At 47.1% G+C, this 21,417-nt stretch overlaps 1 protein-coding gene across 1 annotated transcript in view; it reads left to right on the top strand.

Annotated features, from left to right (window-relative positions):
* The first annotated feature begins 1,808 nt into the window (after positions 1-1,808).
* The window catches only part of ddx3xa (DEAD-box helicase 3 X-linked a), an 80,097-nt gene continuing 60,488 nt past the window's right edge, over positions 1,809-21,417 (top strand). Inside the window, 2 exon segments of the mRNA XM_072513861.1 lie at positions 1,809-2,148; positions 16,243-16,303. Of these exon segments, the coding sequence (XP_072369962.1) occupies positions 2,104-2,148; positions 16,243-16,303 (106 nt within the window). The 5' untranslated portion in view covers positions 1,809-2,103.

The raw sequence follows: 21,417 nt of genomic DNA, 5'->3' as shown, positions 1-21,417 counted from the left end.
TTTGAGTGTCTGGATGTCCATTGCATCTACTGTCCGAACCTTGAAGTTTTCATGTCTTTGCGTTGGAGAGTAATATTTTGCTGTTGACTGACACTGGGAGGCAAAATGATTCATTTTGGAGCACTTTAGACATCTTTTCCCTAGTGCAAGACATTTCCCTTTTAAGTGGGCGTTGCCACAACGGTAACACGTCATGATGTTTGTGACATCATGCGTCGGCAGCGATCACGCATGTACGACCCGCTCTTCTGGCTGGGTTCGGAACTTTGCATACATGCTGGAATGGGCGCCGGCGGCCGGAAAAGAATGCCTGTGAGTGGAGGCCACCATTTTAACGTCTTCCACCTCGTGGAGGATTTTCTCCACGTTTTTTTTAGAAACTCTAGGTACTGCTGTTTTTTCTGTTCTTGTAAGCATTTTGCTATGGTAGTTTTTAAAGTTAAATCATTTTGCTGCATTAATGATTCCCTTAAATTTTCATCTGAGACCATAGATTAATTGATCCCTGATGATGGAGTCTGTTACATCAGCATAGTTACAACCTTGTGCTAGCAATCGGAGATCTGTGACAAAATTAGAGATAGTCTCCCCATTTCGTTGGAATCTGTTACACAGGTTAAAGCGTTCCATTTGACTGTGATTTACAGTGTTCATCAAATTGTGCAATTATCACTTGGAAGCTATTTTTATCTTCATCGTCACCATACGTAAAAGAGTTATAAATGTCTACAGGTTGCCGGCCTGCCGTTGACAGTAATATCCCAATCTTTCTCTCGTCGGGGACTGCATTTAAGGCAGTAGCTGCCATGTATATTTGAAGCTACTGTTTATACATTTTCCAGTTACTATTTAAATTACCAGTAGTTTTTAAGCAGCTCTGGAAGTGGAGTGTGGTCATCGCTTCGGTTGGTTGTTTGGAATCCAAATGCTGCGAAGTCTTCCACAGTCGAGTGGCGGGCCGTTACTTTTTCTGCTTATTTTTGGTTCTTTCTGGTCTCTAACCTAATCTATCTAGTACTGTTCGATTAAAGTCAACCTGGGACTATGTTTTGTTACCTGTATGCCAGGTAACATGTGCTACACAATTCAGTTACAGCAAAGGCTTTCGGAAGAAGGCTCGAAGTCATCCAGAAGTTTTACAGAAAGTTTATTGAGTAACACAACTTAAATAGCTACATGAGCTCTTACTTTAAGACCTGTACTAGTAGAAAGGTTTCAACTTTTCTACACACAACTAGGCCTGACCACACTAGCAGCCCTGCGCTAAATCTCTGCCTTTGGCCTCCTTCTGCACTGTAGATTCAATGATAATCTATGATTAATCTAGGACAAAGGTTCGGCACAACATCGTGGGCCGAAGGGCCTGTTCTGTTCTGTTCTGTGCTGTATTTTCTATGTTCTATGTTCTCAACCAAAGAGACGTTGAGGGCTGCTTGCTCTCCTCTTTATACCCACCAGTGCTGCCCCCTAGTGGTCTATCCATTTCCCATCAGCCCCTTCTGTACATACCCATGTAAATAGCACGACACTGAGAATTAACAGGCTGCCACAGCAACTGACCTATCCTGACCAAGTGAAACTTCAGAGAGCTGCAGCGGCCATCGGGGTGGGAGAAGGAGCCTCGCGATATTTGGGAGGGCCCGGGGGGGGGGGGGGGGGGGGGGGGGGGAGGGGGAGGGGAGGGGAGAGAAGCTGACTGAGCCGATTCTCGCGAGACCGCAGCCGTTCTTTAATCAGGCCCCGAGCGCACTGGAGCGTCCCGCTCGCTGATTGGTCAGAGGTCGCACCACGTGTCGGACCCCGGTTCCCGGCGGCCGTAGCGCGGATTGACGATAACGAGAGACGAAGGGACGAGCGAGAGAGTGCGGCAGCGGACGGAGGATCGGTAACAGCGGCACCGAACGCTGGATCGGCAACACACCCGGCTCCTCGACACTTTTGCTTCTCTGTTGACCGGCAGAACAAATCGAAAAGCAGGGTTTCATCGAGGAAAAACTTCCCAACCCTCTTTTTTTTTCCCCTTGCACCCCCCCCCAAAAAAAAAAACCAACTTTCTTTTTTTTTTCTTGGTCGGAAATTTTTTATTCACTAAATTTTTTAGTTATGAGTCATGTGGCCATCGGAAATGTACTGGATCTTGATCAGCAGGTGAGTGGCTCTGAGCTCCGCGTTTTATTTTTCAATGCTGATTTTTAAAGGTGAGGGGAAGGGGAGTCCTCCCTGCCCCCCCCCCCCCCCCGGTCTGCGGGGAGGGAGCTCGCCCCACAATGGCGGCTTTTGTCCCCTTTCGAATTCGCCGGAGCTGCAGCTGGCGGGGAGGAGTCGGTTTTTCCGTAGTTTCCCCTTTTTTTTCAATTCGAAGTGCGGGTTGCCGGCTGCCAGCAGTGGGTGGGGACCGTCGGATGCCCCTTTAAATACCCCCCCCCCCCCCGGCCAGAGTTTGATCAACTCTGGTTTCTTTCGACGGCCCTGGGCCCTGGTGGTGGCGTAGAAAATGTGGCTGGAAGTAACCCGAGCGGCGGTCTTTGTCTACTTCGACTTCTGGCGGGGGGGAACCCCCTGCCTCCGAGATCCGTTGATTTTTGTTTTTGACTACGTAACTCTGCTTTTTCGACGGATTTATCTTGGGGGGGGGGGGGGTTTCCTTTTTAATGCGCCCAGGAAAAATTAACTAGCGAAATATGTAATGGCGGCCTTTTGTGGTGAACTGGGAGGCCTTTCTCCCCACCTCTCTCCCCACCCCCCAAAAGCATTTCCTGTCGGTTCGGAGGCCATCAGGTGTCATTTGATGCTCCAATCTCGGCGTCATTCACGGGACTAAATTCTTCTTTCCTTCCTCGACCCTTATTGGTGTTATAAGGAGGGGAGAATACCGGGAGATTAAGCGATGGCTTGTATCACAATTCCATCAAATCAGTTCGTCCCTTCTGGAACTCAATTTATTATTTTAAATGATCCGCCACGACAGGACTAAAATTCCGCGTTGAGTCATTAAAAGATTAATTGTCGCGTTTTTTTTCGGTTTTGTACGTTTTCGTGCCTGTGTCTCCTTCGGTATTTATTGTCTTTACATCGAAATGCCGACAGTTGAGGGAATTATGTAACTTCCTCGTATTTATCAACCCTAACCCGGTTTACGATATTTGCAAGTTTTCTGAGCCTAAATTTTTGAGTTGATCCCAGACGACTAGACTAACACTTGAACTGGTGCTTGTAGATGTTTTTGGTGAGACTGTGCATGCTTGCCAAGAATTGGCTCCATTGCCGGGTGTTTCAATTGCTCGGAGTGCAGGTTGGAGCCGGAAATTCTGCTCCGATTGCTGTTGGCCTGCCTTGTTTACTCGGTCGGTATCAGTGTACCAGGAAACTGCGCCATCATTGTGTCTGGCGCAGCACCTTATTAGCTGGAGCAGGAGACGTCTTCCTGCGGGCAGATTAGGGAACCGTTTCGGGGAAGGTCCTTACACTTTTGTTGAAAGTTAAAGTAGTTCGCCCATAAAGGATTGCAGAGCTGCTTTAAATAAATGCCAGACGGCTAGGGAATGTACGATGGGTGGAGGTGGTTAAATAAAATTAAAATGGAGCTGTCAGTGATTAATTTCTCTGACGAAGACTGGGCGTGTACATGTTGGAGACTGACGGGCGATTGTGGAAAGGGTGGAGGAGGTTCGTCACAAAGGTTTAAGTTTCCTGTAAACGTAACGAACGTGCGGTGCCATTTTCTCCTGTCGTGCGGTATTTCCTTCTACCGATACTAAGATGTGATGCGGAAAGCGCTGGCTCAGCAACGTGTGACCCGTTTGCTCAACGAGATCATTTCACAGCGCGGGTCTTGTCGCAGTCATACGCCACCATGTCTCGATTTTTAAAGACAAGGACAGTCTTAATAGACGGATGTTTGCGATTGCTGGTCTTAATTTCCGGCGTTAGGCTTTGAATTGCAGAAGTAGGTCAGGCTGGCTTCCAGTACCGCGTGATCTCCAGTAACCAACAGTATTTCTTGCGTAAATGTCCCGATTCGCAGGAAGAACCGATGTAAACACCTTAAACGAAATGTAACTTGAGACTATTTCAGGTAATTTTGTGCGAGGATGGTTTAGTCGCAGTGCACAAAGGCAGAAGCATTTTTCTATACTGAGTTGAACCAATTGCTTTTCCCTCCATTGATTCACCAGGGCTTGCTAAATTAATAATGGGTAAGATTTTGTTTTATTTCAATTCACTCATTAAGACATAGAATTAAAAAAGTAGTAAACGTGAACCAGGAAGTCATTTTGTTTAATGCTACAGGAGGAGGAAGATGGCATTGTTGAAAGGGACTTCATTTTACAAGTACTGTATACAATATCTGAAGGAATGAGACACTTCCAATATTGCAGTAATTAACACTTCCCTCCTTGTACTGGAATGAACATGCCCCAGCCTTTTCTGAGTAGTAAAGTAGCCTTGCTCAGAATAGGGTATATACTTTCCTTTGGGGTCAAAGCATAGTTGGCTGCTTAGGCAAATATGGACATGTACCAAGTTGAGGGTGGTCTGGATAGGTAGTTATTTCAGATAGTTGGTTCAGGCACAAAGTAACATTGAATAACTAAAGATCAAATTTGACAATTGTCATAGAATTTACAGTGCAGAATCATAGAATTTACAGTGCAGAAGGAGGCCATTCAGCCCATGGAGTCTGCACTGGCCCTTGGTTCAGGGTGCAGTCGTCTTTGTGGGGAAGACTAGCACTAGGATACAGATTTTAAAATCTTTTCCCCCCTACCTGAAGATTGTTAATCAGTGAAATTCTCTTCCCTGGATGGCGGTGAAATTGGAATTGAGACCACAATGAGAAACAGAAGCCCCTGAAATAGTCAGCAGATGCATACTACTAATTGATTAGGGATCAAAAAGTAAGGATGGCCTGGTGGTGCTGTCTCGCAGCGCTGAGGACCCAAGTTTGAGCCACTGTCCATGTGGAGTTTGCGCATTCTCCCCATTTATGCGTGGGTCTTGCCCCACAGCCCAAAGATGTGCAGGGTAGGTAGAAGGAAAAGGAACAAAAGGTATCTGTTCGAGGGCATGACTTGTGTACTAAATGGGTACTTTAGCATCATTCACAATGCTCTACATTTTTAAACAAGTTGGCCTGCATCTTAGGTGAGAGAAGTGTTTTGGGTCTGTGACCTTCCATCAGGTGTTGAAATTGACTGGGTTGAGGGTAGTGTGGTTGATACCTTGTATTTGGACTGGTGTTCGACAAAAATCCCTCCCTATCCATGAATACAAAATTGGCTAAAGGTAAAGCAGAGCTTTTTGCACTAGAGCAAAGTATTCGGGAGTGTTGCCCCTGTAGTATAGGTGGAACTACCTATTATCTGAACCTGAGCATTCTAGAAATAATATCAAAGTTTGTAGGTGACGTACACTTTAGTTGGGCGTCTGAAGAAGGTCACTGCCCATGAGATCCAGGGAAATTTGGCAAACTGGACCCTGAACTGGCTGAGTGGTAGGAGACAGGATGATGGTTGAAGGTGGTTTAGTGTGACTAAAAACCTGTGTCCAGTGGAGTTCTGCTGGGATCGTTGCTGGGTTCCTTGTTTGTAGTATCAGTTTGTAATATAAGTTCGCAGATGACACAAATTGGTGGTGTGGTAAATAGTGAGGAGCAAGATGGGTAGAAGAATGACAACATGGCATTAAACCATGAAAAGTGAGTTAATGCATTTTGGAAGGACTAACCAGGCAAGGTAATATGCAATAAATGGCTGGATCGTAGGCAATACGGAGGATCAAAAGGACCTTGGTGTGCATGATCGCAGTTCTCTGAAGACAACGGGGTGATGTCTGGGGATGTAGTTTAGGAAGGCTCATGGGGTTTATCGAGAGACTGGATAGGCTGGGGTTTTCCCTGGAGCAGAGAAGGCCATAGGGTGGACAGAAAGGTAGTTTTTCCCCCTTAGCAGAGTGGTCAAGACCAGGGAGGCATAGATTGACGGTAATGGGCAGAAGGTTCAGAGGAGTTGATGGCAAAACCTTTTCACCTAGATGCTGGTTGGAATCATGAACTCGCTGCATAAAAGGGTGGTAAAGATGGGAATCCTCCCAGCTTTAGGTATTTAGATCAGCATTTGAAATGCCATTGCATACAAGGCTATGGACCAAGTGCTGGAAAATCGGATTAGAATAGATAGGTGCTTGATGGTTGTGCTGTAAAACTCTTATGACTTGATTGTTGTAAGCAGACTTCTTGGGATGTACAGAACAGACTATTTGGCCCAGCTAGCCTATGCACTGTACCTCCCCATACCATCTAATCCCATCTCCCTCTGCTTGTCTAGTTTCCTCCCAAAAGCATCCAGATTGTTGGCGTTAACCACTCCCTGTAGCAGTGTGCTCCATATTATTAACGCTCTGGATAAGCAGGTTTCTTTATTGAGAGTTTAGACCCGAGGGCGGCAGGTTTGGCCCCAGATCACTGTCCGTGTGGAGTTTGCGCGTTCTGCCCATGTCTGCGTGGGTTTCATCCCCACATCCCAAAGATGTGTGGGTGAGGTGGATTGGCCACACTACCCCTTAATTGAAAAAAAATATATTGGATACGCTAGATTACTAAAAAGAGAATTTAGACCCAACCTGGTCCTTTCCTGATGTAGACACCCACCGTGACCGGAACCACACACCGTACCCGAGCTTGGGGCCTAACCAGTGTTTTACACAGCTCCAGCATAGCCTTCCTTCTCTTTTATCAATGCCGCAAATAATAAAATGAAGAATCCCATAAGCATTCTTAATTCACTTCATATGGTGACAACCGTGTAAGTTTCTCACCTAAAGCCTATTGGGTGGGTCTGGTTTCTTGCCTGTTCTATTTGGTTGTTTGCAGCTGAGCCTGTGGTTTAGAGAGTTAGAAAATTATTAGGAACAACATCATAGTGATACCTTTGGAAAGAGTGCTTCCTAGAAAATGTCTTGTCTTGTTTCCTCATATATCAATTAACTTGTTTCTACATATCTCACAACCTTTTAGAGTATGGCCTCATAGAGCTGTTGTTCATTGAGGATGGAGGAGCAGTGCTGGTGGGGACAGTTGGAAGGACGCACACATCTCAATTTTCATGAGTTCTGTTATAAATGTGTGCAGTCTGGAGTTGATTGATTTATCTGCAGCATAGACAACTTGAGGGACTCATGTGAAACTAGAGTGTTAATGTCATCATTAGGTAGAAGGATGTAATAAAAACGTTAAACCGAGGCATGCCAGCCCAAGATGTCCTTTTTAATTGCACCTTCCTGCTTCCGGTCCATAATCTAGTAGCTTACAGTTCTTGCGCTGCAGACCCAGGTACTTTGTAAAAGAGTTAAGGGTCGCTGCCTCCACCACCAGCTTGGGCAGCAAATTCCTTCCACTTATCTTGTATCTATGTCCCGGTTCCAGAATTCTCCACTGTAATCTCTTCTGCACCAAGTAAGCCTTTGTTACAAGGAAAACAACCCAAACTATCTGATCTCTCCTCATAGCTGCACTTTTCTAGCCCTGGCAACGTTCTGTAAACCTCTTCTGCACTCTACTAAGCAATTATGTCCTTCTGTAATGTGCTGACCAGAATTGCACACAATACTCCAGTTGTGCCCTCACCAGTGTTTTATACAATTCCAACATTATATCTGTAATTATATATTCTATCCATAGGCTTTCTTTGCACCTTATCTGTTTGACATGCTGCCTTTAGGGTCCTATGTGCTTGCATGGAAAGATCTCACTTCATTTACCCCTCTTATTGTGTGCTCCCTATAACTGTTTACCCTCCCTAATTGCATGACCTCAGACTTGTTTAAATTCCATCTGTCACCTTATTGCCCAATCCATCTATTATCATTTTGGAGATTATAGCTATCCTCTACACTGAAAGTGTGAAAATAGATAAGTCCCCATGGCCGGATGGGATTTATCCTAGGATTCTCTGGGAAGCTAGGGAGGAGATTGCTGAGCCTTTGGCTTTGATCTTTATGTCATTGTCTACAGGAATGGTGCCAGAAGACTGGAGGGTAGCAAATATTGTCCACTTGTTGAAGAAGGGAGTAGAGACAACCCCGGTAACTATAGACCAGTGAGCCTTACTTCTGTTGTGGGCAAAGTCTTGGAAAGGTTTATAAGAGATAGGATTTATAATCATCTAGAAAGGAATAGGTGGACTGGGTAAATGCTGCCAGTGGACCCAAGGAAAGGGAATTCATTGAATGTTTACAGAGGGCTTTTTGGAACAGCTAGTGATGGAGCCCACGAGGGAACAGGCCATTCTGGACTTAGTGTTATGTAATGAGCCAGACTTGATTAAAGATCTTAAAGTAAGGGAGCACTTAGGAGGCAGTGATCATAATATGGTCGAATTCAATCTCCAATTTGAAAGAAAGAAGGTAGAATCAGATGTAAAGGTGTTACAGTTAAATAAAGGTAACTACAGGGGCATGAGGGAGGAACTGACGAAAATCGACTGGGAGCAGAGCCTAATGGGAAAGACAGTAGAACAGCAATGGCAGGAGTTTCTAGGAGTAATTGAGGACACAGTACAGAGGTTCATCCCAAAGAAAGGTTATCAGAGGGGGGATTAGGCAGCCATGGTAGACAAAGGAAGTTAGGGAATGCATCAAAGCAAAAGAGAAAGCCTATAATGTGGCAAAGAGTAGTGGGAAGTCAGAAGATTGGGAAGACTACAAAAACAAAGCGGATAACAAAGAGAGAGATAAGGAAAGAGAGGATCAAATTTGAAGGTAGGCTACCCAGTAACATTAGGAATGATAGTAAAAGTTTCTTTAAATACATTAAAAACAAACGGGAGGCAAAAGCTGACATTGGGCCGCTCCAAAATGACACTGGTAATTTTGTGATGGGAGACAAGGAAATAGCTGAGGAACTGAATAAGTACTTTGCGTCGGTCTTCACAGTAGAAGACATGAGTAATATCCCAACAATTCCGGAGAGTCAGGGGGCAGAGTTGAATGTGGTCGCCATCACAAAGGAGAAAGTGCTAGAGAAACTAAGAGGTCTAAAAATTGATAAATCTCTGGGCCCAGGTGGGCTACATCCTAGAGTTCTAAAGGAGATAGCTGAAGAAATAGTGGAGGCGTTAGTTATGATCTTTCAAAAGTCACTGGAGTCCGGGAAAGTCCCAGAGGATTGGAAAATCGCTGTTGTAACCCCCCTGTTCAAGAAGGGAACAAGGAGTGAGGGATGGTAGGGTGTCGGATATATACAGGGAAATGAGAGACGAGGGGGAGATCATGGTGGATGAGCTGAAGGGAAAATGGGAAGAAGAGCTGGGGGAAGAGATTGAAGAGGGGCTGTGGGCAGATGCCCTACGTAGGGTAAACTCTTCGTCCTCGTGCACCAGGCTAAGCCTGATACAATTCAAGGTTTTGCACAGGGCGCATATGACTGGAGCAAGGCTCAGTAAATTTTTCGGGGTAGAGGATAGGTGTGGGAGATGCTCGAAGCCCAGCAAATCACACCCACATGTTTTGGTCATGCCTGGCACTGCAGGGGTTCTGGGTGGGGGTGGCCAATGTGCTTTCGAAGGTGGTGGGGGTCCGGCTATATTGGGTTGCCGAGGAGCCGGGAGTGCAGGAGGCGAGAGGGGCTGATGTTTTGGCCTTTGCTTCCCTAGTAGCCCGGTGAAGGATATTGCTTATGTGGAAGGAAGCCAAACCCCCGGGCGTGGAGACCTGGATAAACAACATGGCAGGGTTTATAAAACTAGAACGGATAAAGTTTGCACTAAGGGTTCGGCTCAAGGGTTCACCAGGCAGTGGCAACCGTTCATTAACTACCTCGCAGAACGATAAAGGAAATGGGAAGGTAACAGCAGCAACCGGGGGGGGGCTCGGGTGGGTCCTCAGGGGTGTTTTTGTATAGATATTTGTACTTGGTTATGTATATTGGATTGTTTGATTTTATTATTTGGGAGAGTTATTATTTTTGTTATGGCAGTTGCCATTTAGTTTATATATTTATTTATTTGTTAAAAACGGTCACTGTTATTTATATTGTTGTAAAAGGGGAAAAACCTTTGTACTGTTTTGTTTGGCCAAAAAATTTGAATAAAATATATATTTTTTTAAAAAGAAGGGAACAAGGAAAAAGGTGGAAAATTATAGGCCAATTAGCCTAACCTCGGTTGTTGGCAAGATTCTAGAATCCATTGTTAAGGATGAGATTTCTAAATTCTTGGAAGTGCAGGGTCGGATTAGGACAAGTCAGCATGGATTTAGTAAGGGGAGGTCGTGCCTGACAAACCTGTTAGAGTTCTTTGAAGAGATAACAAATAGGTTAGACCAAGGAGAGCCAATGGATGTTATCTATCTTGACTTCCAAAAGGCCTTTGATAAGGTGCCTCACGGGAGACTGCTGAGTAAAATAAGGGCCCATGGTATTCGAGGCAAGGTACTAACATGGATTGACGATTGGCTGTCAGGCAGAAGGCAGAGTGTTGGGATAAAAGGTTCTTTTTCGGAATGGCAACCGGTGACGAGTGGTGTCCCGCAGGGTTCAGTGTTGGGGCCACAGCAGTTCTCTTTATATATTAACGATCTAGATGACGGGACTGGGGGCATTCTGGCTAAGTTTGCCGATGATACAAAGATAGGTGGAGGGACAGGTAGTATGGAGGAGGTGGGGAGGCTGCAGAAAGATTTAGACAGTTTAGGAGAGTGGTCCAAGAAATGGCTGGTGAAATTCAACGTGGGCAAGTGCGAGGTCTTGCACCTTGGAAAAAAGAATACAGGCATGGACTATTTTCTAAACGGGGACAAAATTCATAATGCTGAAGTGCAAAGGGACTTGGGAGTCCTAGTCCAGGATTCTCTAACGGTAAACTTGCAGGTTGAGTCCGTAATTAAGAAAGCAAATGCAATGTTGTCATTTATCTCCAGAGGCTTGGAATATAAAAGCAGGGATGTACTTCTGAAGCTTTATAAAGCATTAGTTAGGCCCCATTTAGAATACTGTGAGCAATTTTGGGCCCCACACCTCCGGGAGGACATACTGGCACTGGAGCGGGTCCAGCGGAGATTCACACGGATGATCCCAGGAATGGTAGGCCTAACATACGATGAACGTCTGAGGATCCTGGGATTATATTCATTGGAGTTCAGGAGGTTGAGGGGAGATCTAATAGAAACTTACAAGATAATGAATGGCTTAGATAGGGTGGACGTAGGGAAGTTGTTTCCATTAGCAGGGGAGACTAGGACCCGGGGGCACAGCCTTAGAATAAAAGGGAGTCACTTTAGAACAGAGATGAGGAGAAATTTCTTCAGCCAGAGAGTGGTGGGTCTGTGGAATTCATTGCCACAGAGGGCGGTGGAGGCCGGGATGTTGAGTGTCTTTAAGACAGAAGTTGATAAATTCTTGATTTCTCGAGGAATTAAGGGCTATGGAGAGAGAGAGCGGGTAAATGGAGTTGAAATCAGCCATGATTGAATGGTGCAGTGGACTTGATGGGCCGAATGGCCTTACTTCCGCTCCTATGTCTTATGGTCTTAATAATTTGATTAGGGATAATCAACACTGTTTTGTGAAGGGTAGGTTGTGCCTCACAAACCTTATTGAGTTCTTTGAGAAGGTGACCAAACAGGTGGATGAGGGTAAAGCAGTTGATGTGGTGTGTATGGATTTCAGTAAAGTGTTTGATAAGGTTCCCCACGGTAGGCTATTGCAGAAAATACGGAGGCATGGGATTCTGGGTGAGTTTGGATCAGAAATTGGCTAGCTGGAAGAAGACAGGGTGGTGGTTGATGGGAAATGTTCAGCCTGGAGTTCAGTTACTAGTGGTGTACCACAAGGATCTGTTTTGGGGCCACTGCTGTTTGTCATTTTTATAAATGACCCGGAGGGAGGAGGGCATAGAAGGATGGGTGAGTAAATTTGCAGATGACACTAAAGTCGGTGGAGTTGTGGACAGTGCGGAAGGATGTTACAAGTTACAGAGGGACATACATAAGCTGCAGCGTGGGGCTGAGGTGGCAAATGGAGTTTAATGCAGACAAGTGTGAGGTGATTCATTTTGGAAGGAATAACAGGAAGACCGAGTACTGGGCTAATGGTAAGATTCTTGGCAGTGTGGATGAGCAGAGAGATCTCGGTGTCCATGTACATAGATACCTGAAAGTTGCCACCCAGGATGATAGGGTTGTTACGAAGGCGTACGGTGTGTTAGCTTTTATTGGTAGAGGGATTGAGTTTCGGAGCCATGAGGTCATGTTGCAGCTGTACAAAACTCTGGTGCGGCCGCATTTGGAGTATTGCATGCAGTTCTGGTCGCTGCATTCTCGGAAGGATGTGGAAGCATTGGAAAGGGTGCAGAGGAGTTTTACCAGGATGTTGCCTGGTATGGAGGGAAAATCTTATGAGGAGAGAGGGTTAAGAGGTGACTTAATTGAGGCATACAAGATGATCCGAGGATTAGATAGGGTGGACAGTGAGAGCCTTTTTCCTCGGATGGTGATGGCTAGCACGAGGGGACATAGCTTTAAATTGAGGGGAGATAGATATAAGACAGATGTCAGAGGTAGGTTCTTTACTCGGAGAGTAGTAAGGGCGTGGAATGCTCTGCCTGCAACAGTAGTGGACTCGCCAACATTAAGGGCATTTAAATGGTCATTGGATAAACATATGGATGATAAGGGAATAGTGCAGATGGGCTTTAGATTGGTTTCACAGGTCGGCGCAACATCGAGGGCCGAAGGGCCTGTATTGCGCTGCAATGTTCTATGTTCCACCACTCAGCCAGTCTTTGCGAATTTCTCAATCGTGCCCTCCATGTTCATGTCCAAATCATTGATATGTAACGCCTACAATAAGGGTCCCAACACCGAGCCCTGTGGAACACACTTAAAACAACTTTCCAGAGGGCAGCACGGTGGTGCAGTGAGTAGCACTGCTGCCTCATGATGCCGAGGTCCCAGGTTCGATCCTGGCTCTGGGTCACTGTCCGTGTGGAGTTTGCACATTCTCCCTGTGTTTGCGTGGGTTTCGCCCCCACAACCCAAAAGGGATATGCAGGCTAAGTGGATTGACCATGCTAAATTTCCCCTGAATTGGAAAAATGAATTGGGTACTCGAAATTTAAAAAAATAACAACGTTCCACATCATGGTGCTGAGGACACGGATTCGATCTTGGGTCACTGCCTGTGTGGAGTTTGCACATTCTCCCTGTGTTTGCGTGGGTCTCACCCGCACAGCCCAAATATGTGCAGGGCAGGTGGATCAGCCACGCTAAATTGCCCTCAGTTGAGGAAAATAAATTAATCGGGTACTCTTACATTTATTTATTTTTTTGAAAAGAACTTTCCATTTGCAAGCGTATCCAACGATCATTATTACCGTTGCCTGTTGCTAAACCAACTTTTTATCCAATTTGCCACATATCCCATGGGCTTTTCTTTTTTGATCAATCTGCCATATGGGTCCTTGTCAAACTCCTTCATCCACCCTTTTTACTTCCTCAAAGAATCGATCAAATTTGTGAGACAAGACCTTCCTTTACAAATTCTTGCTGACTATCCCTGACTGGTCCATGCCTTTCACGGTTAATCCTATCTCTCAGGATTGATTCTACTGATTTGTCCACCATCAAACAATGGAACACGCTTGCTTTTCTCCAGATCTCCGGTACCTCCCCATGTCTAGTCAGGACTGGAAAATCATCTTCCGAGCATCTGCTATCTCCTCTCCGACCACCTCCAGTAGCCTCAGAAACAATCCACCTGGCCCTGGAAACCTACCAACTTTCAAGGACTCCAAACCTTTTGAGTATTTCCTCTCCCATCCAATATTCTCCTGGGCTGCTATATCTGCATTATCCATTTCTTTTGTGAACATGGCAACAAAATATTCATTTAAACCCTTTTCCAAAGCCTCTGTATCTACAGTGTTTAATTCTTTGTGCCTATTGTACGTTTTCTTTTTCATCTTCCATTGCATTCCTCAAGACGGCTGGAGAGACTAGATTTGGCAGTGCTACACATTTTTGAAGGGGTCATGTCTGATCTGTGCATTTAGAAACTTCCTTTTATTGCTTGCCACTGGTTTTCTCCTGATTTATCCTCTAGCGGTGCTGGCCAGTCCATGTCAGGCAAGTAGCATCTACCTGGCAATGTGGAAAATTGCCCCGATGGGCCCTGTACACAAAGCAGGACCAATCTAACTGACTACTTAGAGTGCCCATCAGTCTGCTGTCTTTAGCAAGTTGATAGAAGGGATTTTTAGTGCTGTCAAGCAGCACCTACTCAGCAATAACCTGTTCACTCCCAATGGTTGGCATCATACCAGGCCCAAAGGAAGATGGGCATCATTGATCAATTATCTCCATCCCCAGACATCATTGCAGGAGTTCCTCAGGGTAATCTAGGCTCAAGCATCTCCAGCTGCTTTATGACCTTCAATCATAAGATTAGAAGTAGGGGTGTTCACTGCATGGGGTTCAGTACCATTCACCACTCAAACTTGGGATGATTGCAAAGAAGCATGACCATTCAGGACAAAGTAACCCACCTGATTGGCATCTCATCCACTACCTAAATATTCACACTCTGCAGCACTGATGCAGAGTGACAGTAGTTTGTACCATTTTCTAGATGCATTGCAGCAATTTCAAACCCATGATCTGTCCTATCTGGAAAGACAAGGGCAGCAGATGCATGGGAATCGCATAAGCTACAAATTCCCTCCAAGCCCACATCATCCTGGCTTGGAACTCCTTTGTTGCTTGACCAAAATCCTGGGACTCCCTCCTGAACAGCACTGAGGGTGTACCTACACTAACAAACTGCAGTGGTTCTAGAAGGCGACTCACCACCCTCTCAATGGCAATTGGACAGGGTAAAATACATGCTGGCCTTGCCAGTGGTGTCCACGCCCTGTGAAAGAATAACAAGCCATTAGAAAAGATTTACTTTTCTTTGATTGTTGTTCCAGCTGTAGATTGTAAACTTCAAAACCAGGCTCAAGTGGCTGTTGGGACCATTGAGCTATAACGTGATATTGTGTGGGGCCAAACCTTTAAAAATGTTTTCCCCCTCATTTTAATTTTTGCTTGCTACTTCGAATCATAGAATTTTATAGCATAGAAGGAGGCCATTTGGCCCAATGAGCTACATAGATAGTTCTATTCCCCAGCCCTATCTCTAGCCCTCTAAATAACTTTGAAATATATATCCATAGGTGTGTAATTTGGAGAGATAAAGATAGTGTTTTGAAGAATAAAGGGATTAAGGGTTATGGTGTTCGGGCCGGAAAGTGGAGCTGAGTCCACAAAAGATCAGCCATGATCTCATTGAATGGTGGAGCAGGCTCGGGGGGGCGGGGGGGCAGATGGCCTACTCCTGCCCCTAGTTCTTATGTTCTAACTCCTAGAGGGAAATGAAACAACTGCCACAAGACAGATATTTGGAGAAGACAGAGCCAAGAACCTGCCTTCAGGCAGAGCACATGTGACTGCTGCCCACCCTCCTGACAATTTAACTTGTTGAGTAAGACCATGAATGAATCTGTAATGTGCAACAGAAGTTCATTAATTGCAGGATTTGATTTGTCACGTACCGAAGTACAGTGAAAAGTATTTTTCTGCGGCCGAGGGAACGTACACAGTATGCACATAGTAGACAAAAAGAATAATCAACTGAGAACATTGACAAATGGTACACTGACAAACAGTGATTGGTTACAGTGCGGAACGAGGGGCCAAGTAAAGTAAATACATGAGCAAGAGCAGTATAGGGTGTTGTGAATAGTGTTCTTACAGGGAACAGATTAGTTTGATGGGGAGTCATTGAGGACTCTTTGTAGCTGTGGGGAAGAAGCTGTTCCTATGTCTGGATGTGTGAGTATACTGTAGTGCAAATCCTGTAGGCCATGGACAAGTGCAATGACTGGCCTGGGGTGTTGAGCACCAATGGTGACTCTGCAGAAGAACTTGGAAACAAGTCTAGATGACTTTGACTCGTAAGTTTGTGATCAGTAATCACATCTCCACCAACGAAACAGTACCACCTGTATCCACTTTAATATTGGTGCAGCGTGTTAATAGTACCAGGGAGCAAATCTGGTATAATATAACTGCATTCTGTGTATAGATCTTAATCTTGCCTAAATTAATACCTAGAATAATTAACAATGAAATCATAATTACTGCAGAGAATGATCTAGTAACTGCTTAATTGAACCTTGTGTCCACTCTCTTGTGTTTGTTCTATTTCAGCTTGCTGGCCTAGACTTGACATCGTCAGCAGGTGATGCCCAGAGTGCTGGTGGGGCAGGCAGTAAGTAGCTTTTTTTTGTTGCAGATATTGCCATTGCATGAGCTACAGCCATGCTGTAACTAAACTATGATGTGGTAGAATGATGTAATGGCATGCAAAGTGGCTAGGACATAAGCCTGCATTTTAAGTGTTCCTTTCTTGTACTGACTGGGACAGAAGCAATCATTTTTTTTCTACAGTTGTCAATCTGGAAACAGTACATCTTTTTTTGGGGGGGGTGCTAGCGAAGAAAACCAACCATATCAAATTTTGTGATGAGAGCCATATAGAATTGGTGTACTGTGAAGGAAAGGAACAGTTTGCCAATAGTGACACTAATAAAATTAAGACACTTTATAGTTGAAGTGCTTGTCCATTGAACGTAGCTGAACTGTTAATGGCAAAGCTGCAGGTATATTGGAAAATATTTGCTACAATGCAAAACTAGTAGATGACACTAAAAGGAAATATACATAAGCTGGTAAACAAACATCCTCAACAATGAGTTAATATCAAGCTAACAGAAAACGTGCATAAAGTCAGGAAAAGAGCCCTTGGCTTAAAGTGCAGTGGTATGATGGAACCAAAATGAAAGTCAAGGGGAGGACCGTTGTCAGCCTGTTGCAGTTAATGAGACTTGAGTTGATTGTCACTGCAGTGTCCAAATTGAACAAGTGAGCACATTTTGAATGGGAAATTACACTCCCTATTGCTTAAGGGACTTTAAAATAAAAATGTTTATTCAGAATTTTACTACAAAAATTTTCACCCATTCAAACCCCCCCCCCCCCCCCCAAAACAAAAAAGAAAAGAAAAGTCTCATAGCAAGACATAAACATATCAATCCAACATAATACAGAACTTTGTACAATGGGTTCCTCCCATACATATTGACTTTCCCATATGTTTATGTTTTTCCTTTCTCAAGTGCCCCTTGGAACCCCCCCCCCCCCGAAAGCAACGCCCCTCCCTCCCTGGGTTGCTGCTGCTGCTGACCAACCTCCCTCTAACGCTCCGCGAGATAGTCTAGGAACGGTTGCCACCGCCTGAAGAACCCCTGCGCAGACCCTCAAGGCAACTTTATCCTCTCCAGCTTGATGAACCCTGCCATGTCGTTTATCCAGGCTTCCACACTGGGGGCTTCGTGTCTTTTCACATTAGCAAGATCTTCCGCCGGGCTACCAGGGACGCAAAGGCCAGGATACCGGCCTCTTTCACCTCCTGCACCCCCGGCTCGTCTGCCACTCCAAATAGTGCTAGCCCCCAACTTGGCTTGACCTGGACTTTCACCACCTTAGACATAGTCCTCGTGACACTCATCCAGTGCCGGGCACGACCAGAACATATGGGCGTGATTAGCCAGGCTTCCTGAGCACCTCCCACATCTGTCCTCCACCCCAAAGAACTTACTCCGCCTCATCCCTGTCATATGCGCTTTGTGAAGAACCTTAAACTGTATCAGGCTGAGCCTGGCACACGAGGAAGAGGAATTAACCCTACTTAGGGCATCAGCCCACAGACCCTCTTCAATCTCCTCCCCCAACTCCTCCTCCCATTTGCCCTTCAGTTCCTCTACCAGAGCCGCCACCTCTTCTTTCATATCCTGATATATCGCTGACACCTTGCCCTCTTCAACCCATACACCTGAAATCACCCTGTCCTGAATCCCCTGTGCCGGGAGTAACGGGAATTCCCTCACCTGCTGCCTCTCAAACTCCCTCACTTCCATGTACCTGAAAGCGTTTCCCGGGGGTAGCCCAAACTTCTCCAGCGCCCCTAAGCTCGCAAACGTCCCATCGATGAACAGGTCCCCCATTCTTCTAATCCCTGCCCGATGCCAGCTCTGAAATCCCCCGTCCATCCTTCCTGGGACAAACCGATGGTTATCTCTGATCGGGGACCACACCGAGGCTCCCATCGCACCCTTGTGTCGTCTCCACTGCCCCCAGATCTTTAGCGTTGCTGCCACCACCGGCCTCGTGGTGTACCTTGTCGGCGAGAGCGGCAGCGGTGCCGTCACCAGTGCCCCCAGGCTCATTCCTTTGCAGGGCGCCATCTCCAACCTCTTCCATGCCGCCCCCTCGCCCTCCATCACCCACTTACGGATCATCGCCACGTTGGCTGCCCAATAGTAGCCACCCAGATTCGGCAACGCCAGCCCTCCTCTGTCTGTACTACGCTCCAGAAACCCCCTCCTTACCCTCGGGGTCTTGTTTGCCCCCACAAAACCCATAATGCTCCTGCCTACCCTCTTTATAAAAAAAAAAAAAAAAAAAAAAAAAAAAGGCCTTGGTGACCATAATTGGAAGGCACTGGAACACAAAAAGAAACCTCGGGAGGACCATCATTTTAATCGACTGTACTCTGCCCGCTAGCGAGAGTGGCAACATGTCCCATCGTTTGAAGTCCTCCTCCACCTGCTCCACCAGCCGCGTCAAATTAAATTTACGCAGGGCCCCCCAACTCCAAGCTACTTGGATCCCCAAGTACCGAAAGCTCCTTTCCACCTTCCTCAACGGTAGGTCGTCTATTCCTCTTATCTGGTCCCCTGGATGCACCACGAAGAGCTCACTTTTCCATACATTGAGCTTATAGCCCGAGAAGTCCCCAAACTCCCTTAGGATCTGCATGACCTCCACCATCCCCTCCACTGGATCCGCCACATACAGCAACAGATCGTCTGCATACAGGGACACTCGATGCTCCTCTCCCCCTCCATTTCCTGGACTCCCTTAATGCCATGGCCACAGGTTCAATTGCTAATGCAAACAACGGGGGACAGGCCTCGTCCCTCGATACAGCCGAAAATACTCGGCCGATTCGTAACCATGCTCACCACTGGGGCTCTATATAGGAGCATAACCCAACTGATAAACCCCTCCCCAAACCCAAACCTCCGCAACACTTCCCAGAGATACTCCCACTCTACTCGGTCAAAGGCCTTCTCCGCATCCATAACTGCCACTATCTCTGCTTCTCCCTCCACCGATGGCATCATTATCACGTTTAGGAGCCTCCGCACATTGATGTTTAGCTGCCTGCCCTTTACAAATCCCGTCTGGTCCTCGTGAATCACCCCCGGGACACAGTCCTCGATCCTCGTAGCCAGCACTTTTGCCAGCAACTTAGCATCCACGTTAAGGAGCGAATTCGGCCTATACGACCCACATTGCAGTGGGTCCTTATCCCGCTTCAGGATCAAAGAGATCATCGCCTCAGACATTGTCGGGGGCAGGCCCCCCCCCCCCCCCCCCCCATTGAAAGTGCTCACCAGCAACGGGGCTAACAGGTCCACGTACTTCCTGTAGAACTCAACCGGGAACTTTAATCAGCTCCTCCAACCCAATTGGTGCCCCCAAACCAGCCACCTTCTGCTCCTCCACGCTGGGGAACCTCAGTTGGTCCAAAAATCGTCACATCCCTTCTTCCCCCGCTGGGGGCTGGGATTTGTACAGCTCCTCGCAGAAGGCCTTAAATGCCTCATTTACTTTCCCCGCACTCCGCACCGTAGTTCCCCTTCCATCCTTGACTCCACCTATCTCCCCCGCTGCCATCCTCTTACGGAGCTGATGTGCCAGCATCCGGCTCGCCTTCTCCCCATACTCCTCCTTCGTCCCCTGTGCTCTCCTCCACTGTGCCTCTGCCTTCCCTGTGGTCAACAGGTTGAACTCTGTCTGGAGACTTCGCCTCTCCCTAAGTAGTCCCTCTTCAGGGGCCTCTGCATATCTCCTGTCCACCCTTAAAATGTCCCCCACTAAACTCTCCCTTTCCCTATCCTCTCTCCTTTCCTCCCTGTGAGCCCTGATGGAGATTAACTCTCCCCTGACCACCGCCTTCAGTGCTTCCCATACTACCCCCACCTGCACCTCCCCGTTGTCGTTGGCCTCCAAATACTTTTCAATGCACCCCCGTACCCTCCTGCACACCACCTCGTCTGCCAGTAATTCTGAGATGGCTATGGCCGAATACTCCGTTCCCTCCACCTTCGGGATCAGCGCCCTGCTCAGAACAAAAAAATCTATCCGAGAGTAGGCTTTGTGAACGTGGGAGAAAAAGGAAAGTTCTCTGGCCAGAGGCCTGGCAAATCCCCCTCAGCACCTTGGCCGCAGCCGGCCTCTTTCCAGTCCTAGATCTGGAACGATCTAATGCTGGGTCCAACAGTGCTAAAATCCCCCCCCCCCATTATCAAGCTTCCTACCTCCAGGTCCGGAATGCTCCCCAACATACGCTTCATAAATCCAGCATCGTCCCAGTTCGGGGCATATACATTTACCAATGCCACCCACGTCCCCTGTAACCTACTGCTCACCATCACGAATCGACCTCCATTGCCCACTACTATGTTCTTGGCCTCAAACGACACCCGCTTCCCCACCAGTATTGCCACCCCTCTATTCTTGGCATCCAGCCCCGAATGGAATACCTTTCCTACCCATCCCTTTCTTAACCTGACCTGGTCTGCCACCTTCAAATGTGTCTCCTGAAGCATGACCACGGCTGCCTTCAGTCCCTTTCAGTGCGCGAACATTCGGGCCCTCTTAACCGGCCCATTCAGGCCCCTCACATTCCATGTTATCAGCCGGATTGGGGGGCTCTTCTCCCCCCCCCCCCCCCCCCTCCTCCCCTCCTCCCCTCCTCTTGCCATCTCCTGTTTTTAGGCCAGTCCTGTGCCCGCGCCTCCCGCCCCTTCAGTCCCCCAGACGGGGAACCCCCGCCCCGACCACCTCTTCCGTTTTCAGTTCCTCCTCGGCCAATGCAGCAGCAACCCAATCTCTCTTCTCTCTCCCCCCCCCCACCCCACCCGTTAGATCCAAATCTAGCTCTTTTGCTCTCTTCTCTCTCCCCCACCCCCCTCCCCTCATAACACTTCCGTAAGCCTGCTTCCCCGCCTTCCCGTTGACCCCCCCCCCTCCATGTGGAAATCCCCGTCCTCCTTGCGCGCCTCCATCTCTCTTCTTCCCCCACCCCCCGCCCTTCCCTAACACGGGAAAAAGCCTGTGCTTTCCTGAGCCCCGCCCCCTCTGGCACAGCTCCTGATGCGGCCTTATCCCAATTCCCATCCCCGGGCCTTCCCTCCCTCCAGCACCGGTGACCACATTCCCCACAGTCTCCCCATCAAATCTCTTTCCCCATCC

The sequence above is a fragment of the Scyliorhinus torazame genome, chromosome 8 (genome assembly GCF_047496885.1).
Source record: "Scyliorhinus torazame isolate Kashiwa2021f chromosome 8, sScyTor2.1, whole genome shotgun sequence".
NCBI lineage: Eukaryota > Metazoa > Chordata > Chondrichthyes > Carcharhiniformes > Scyliorhinidae > Scyliorhinus > Scyliorhinus torazame.
This window is presented reverse-complemented; position numbering and strand designations above follow the sequence as displayed.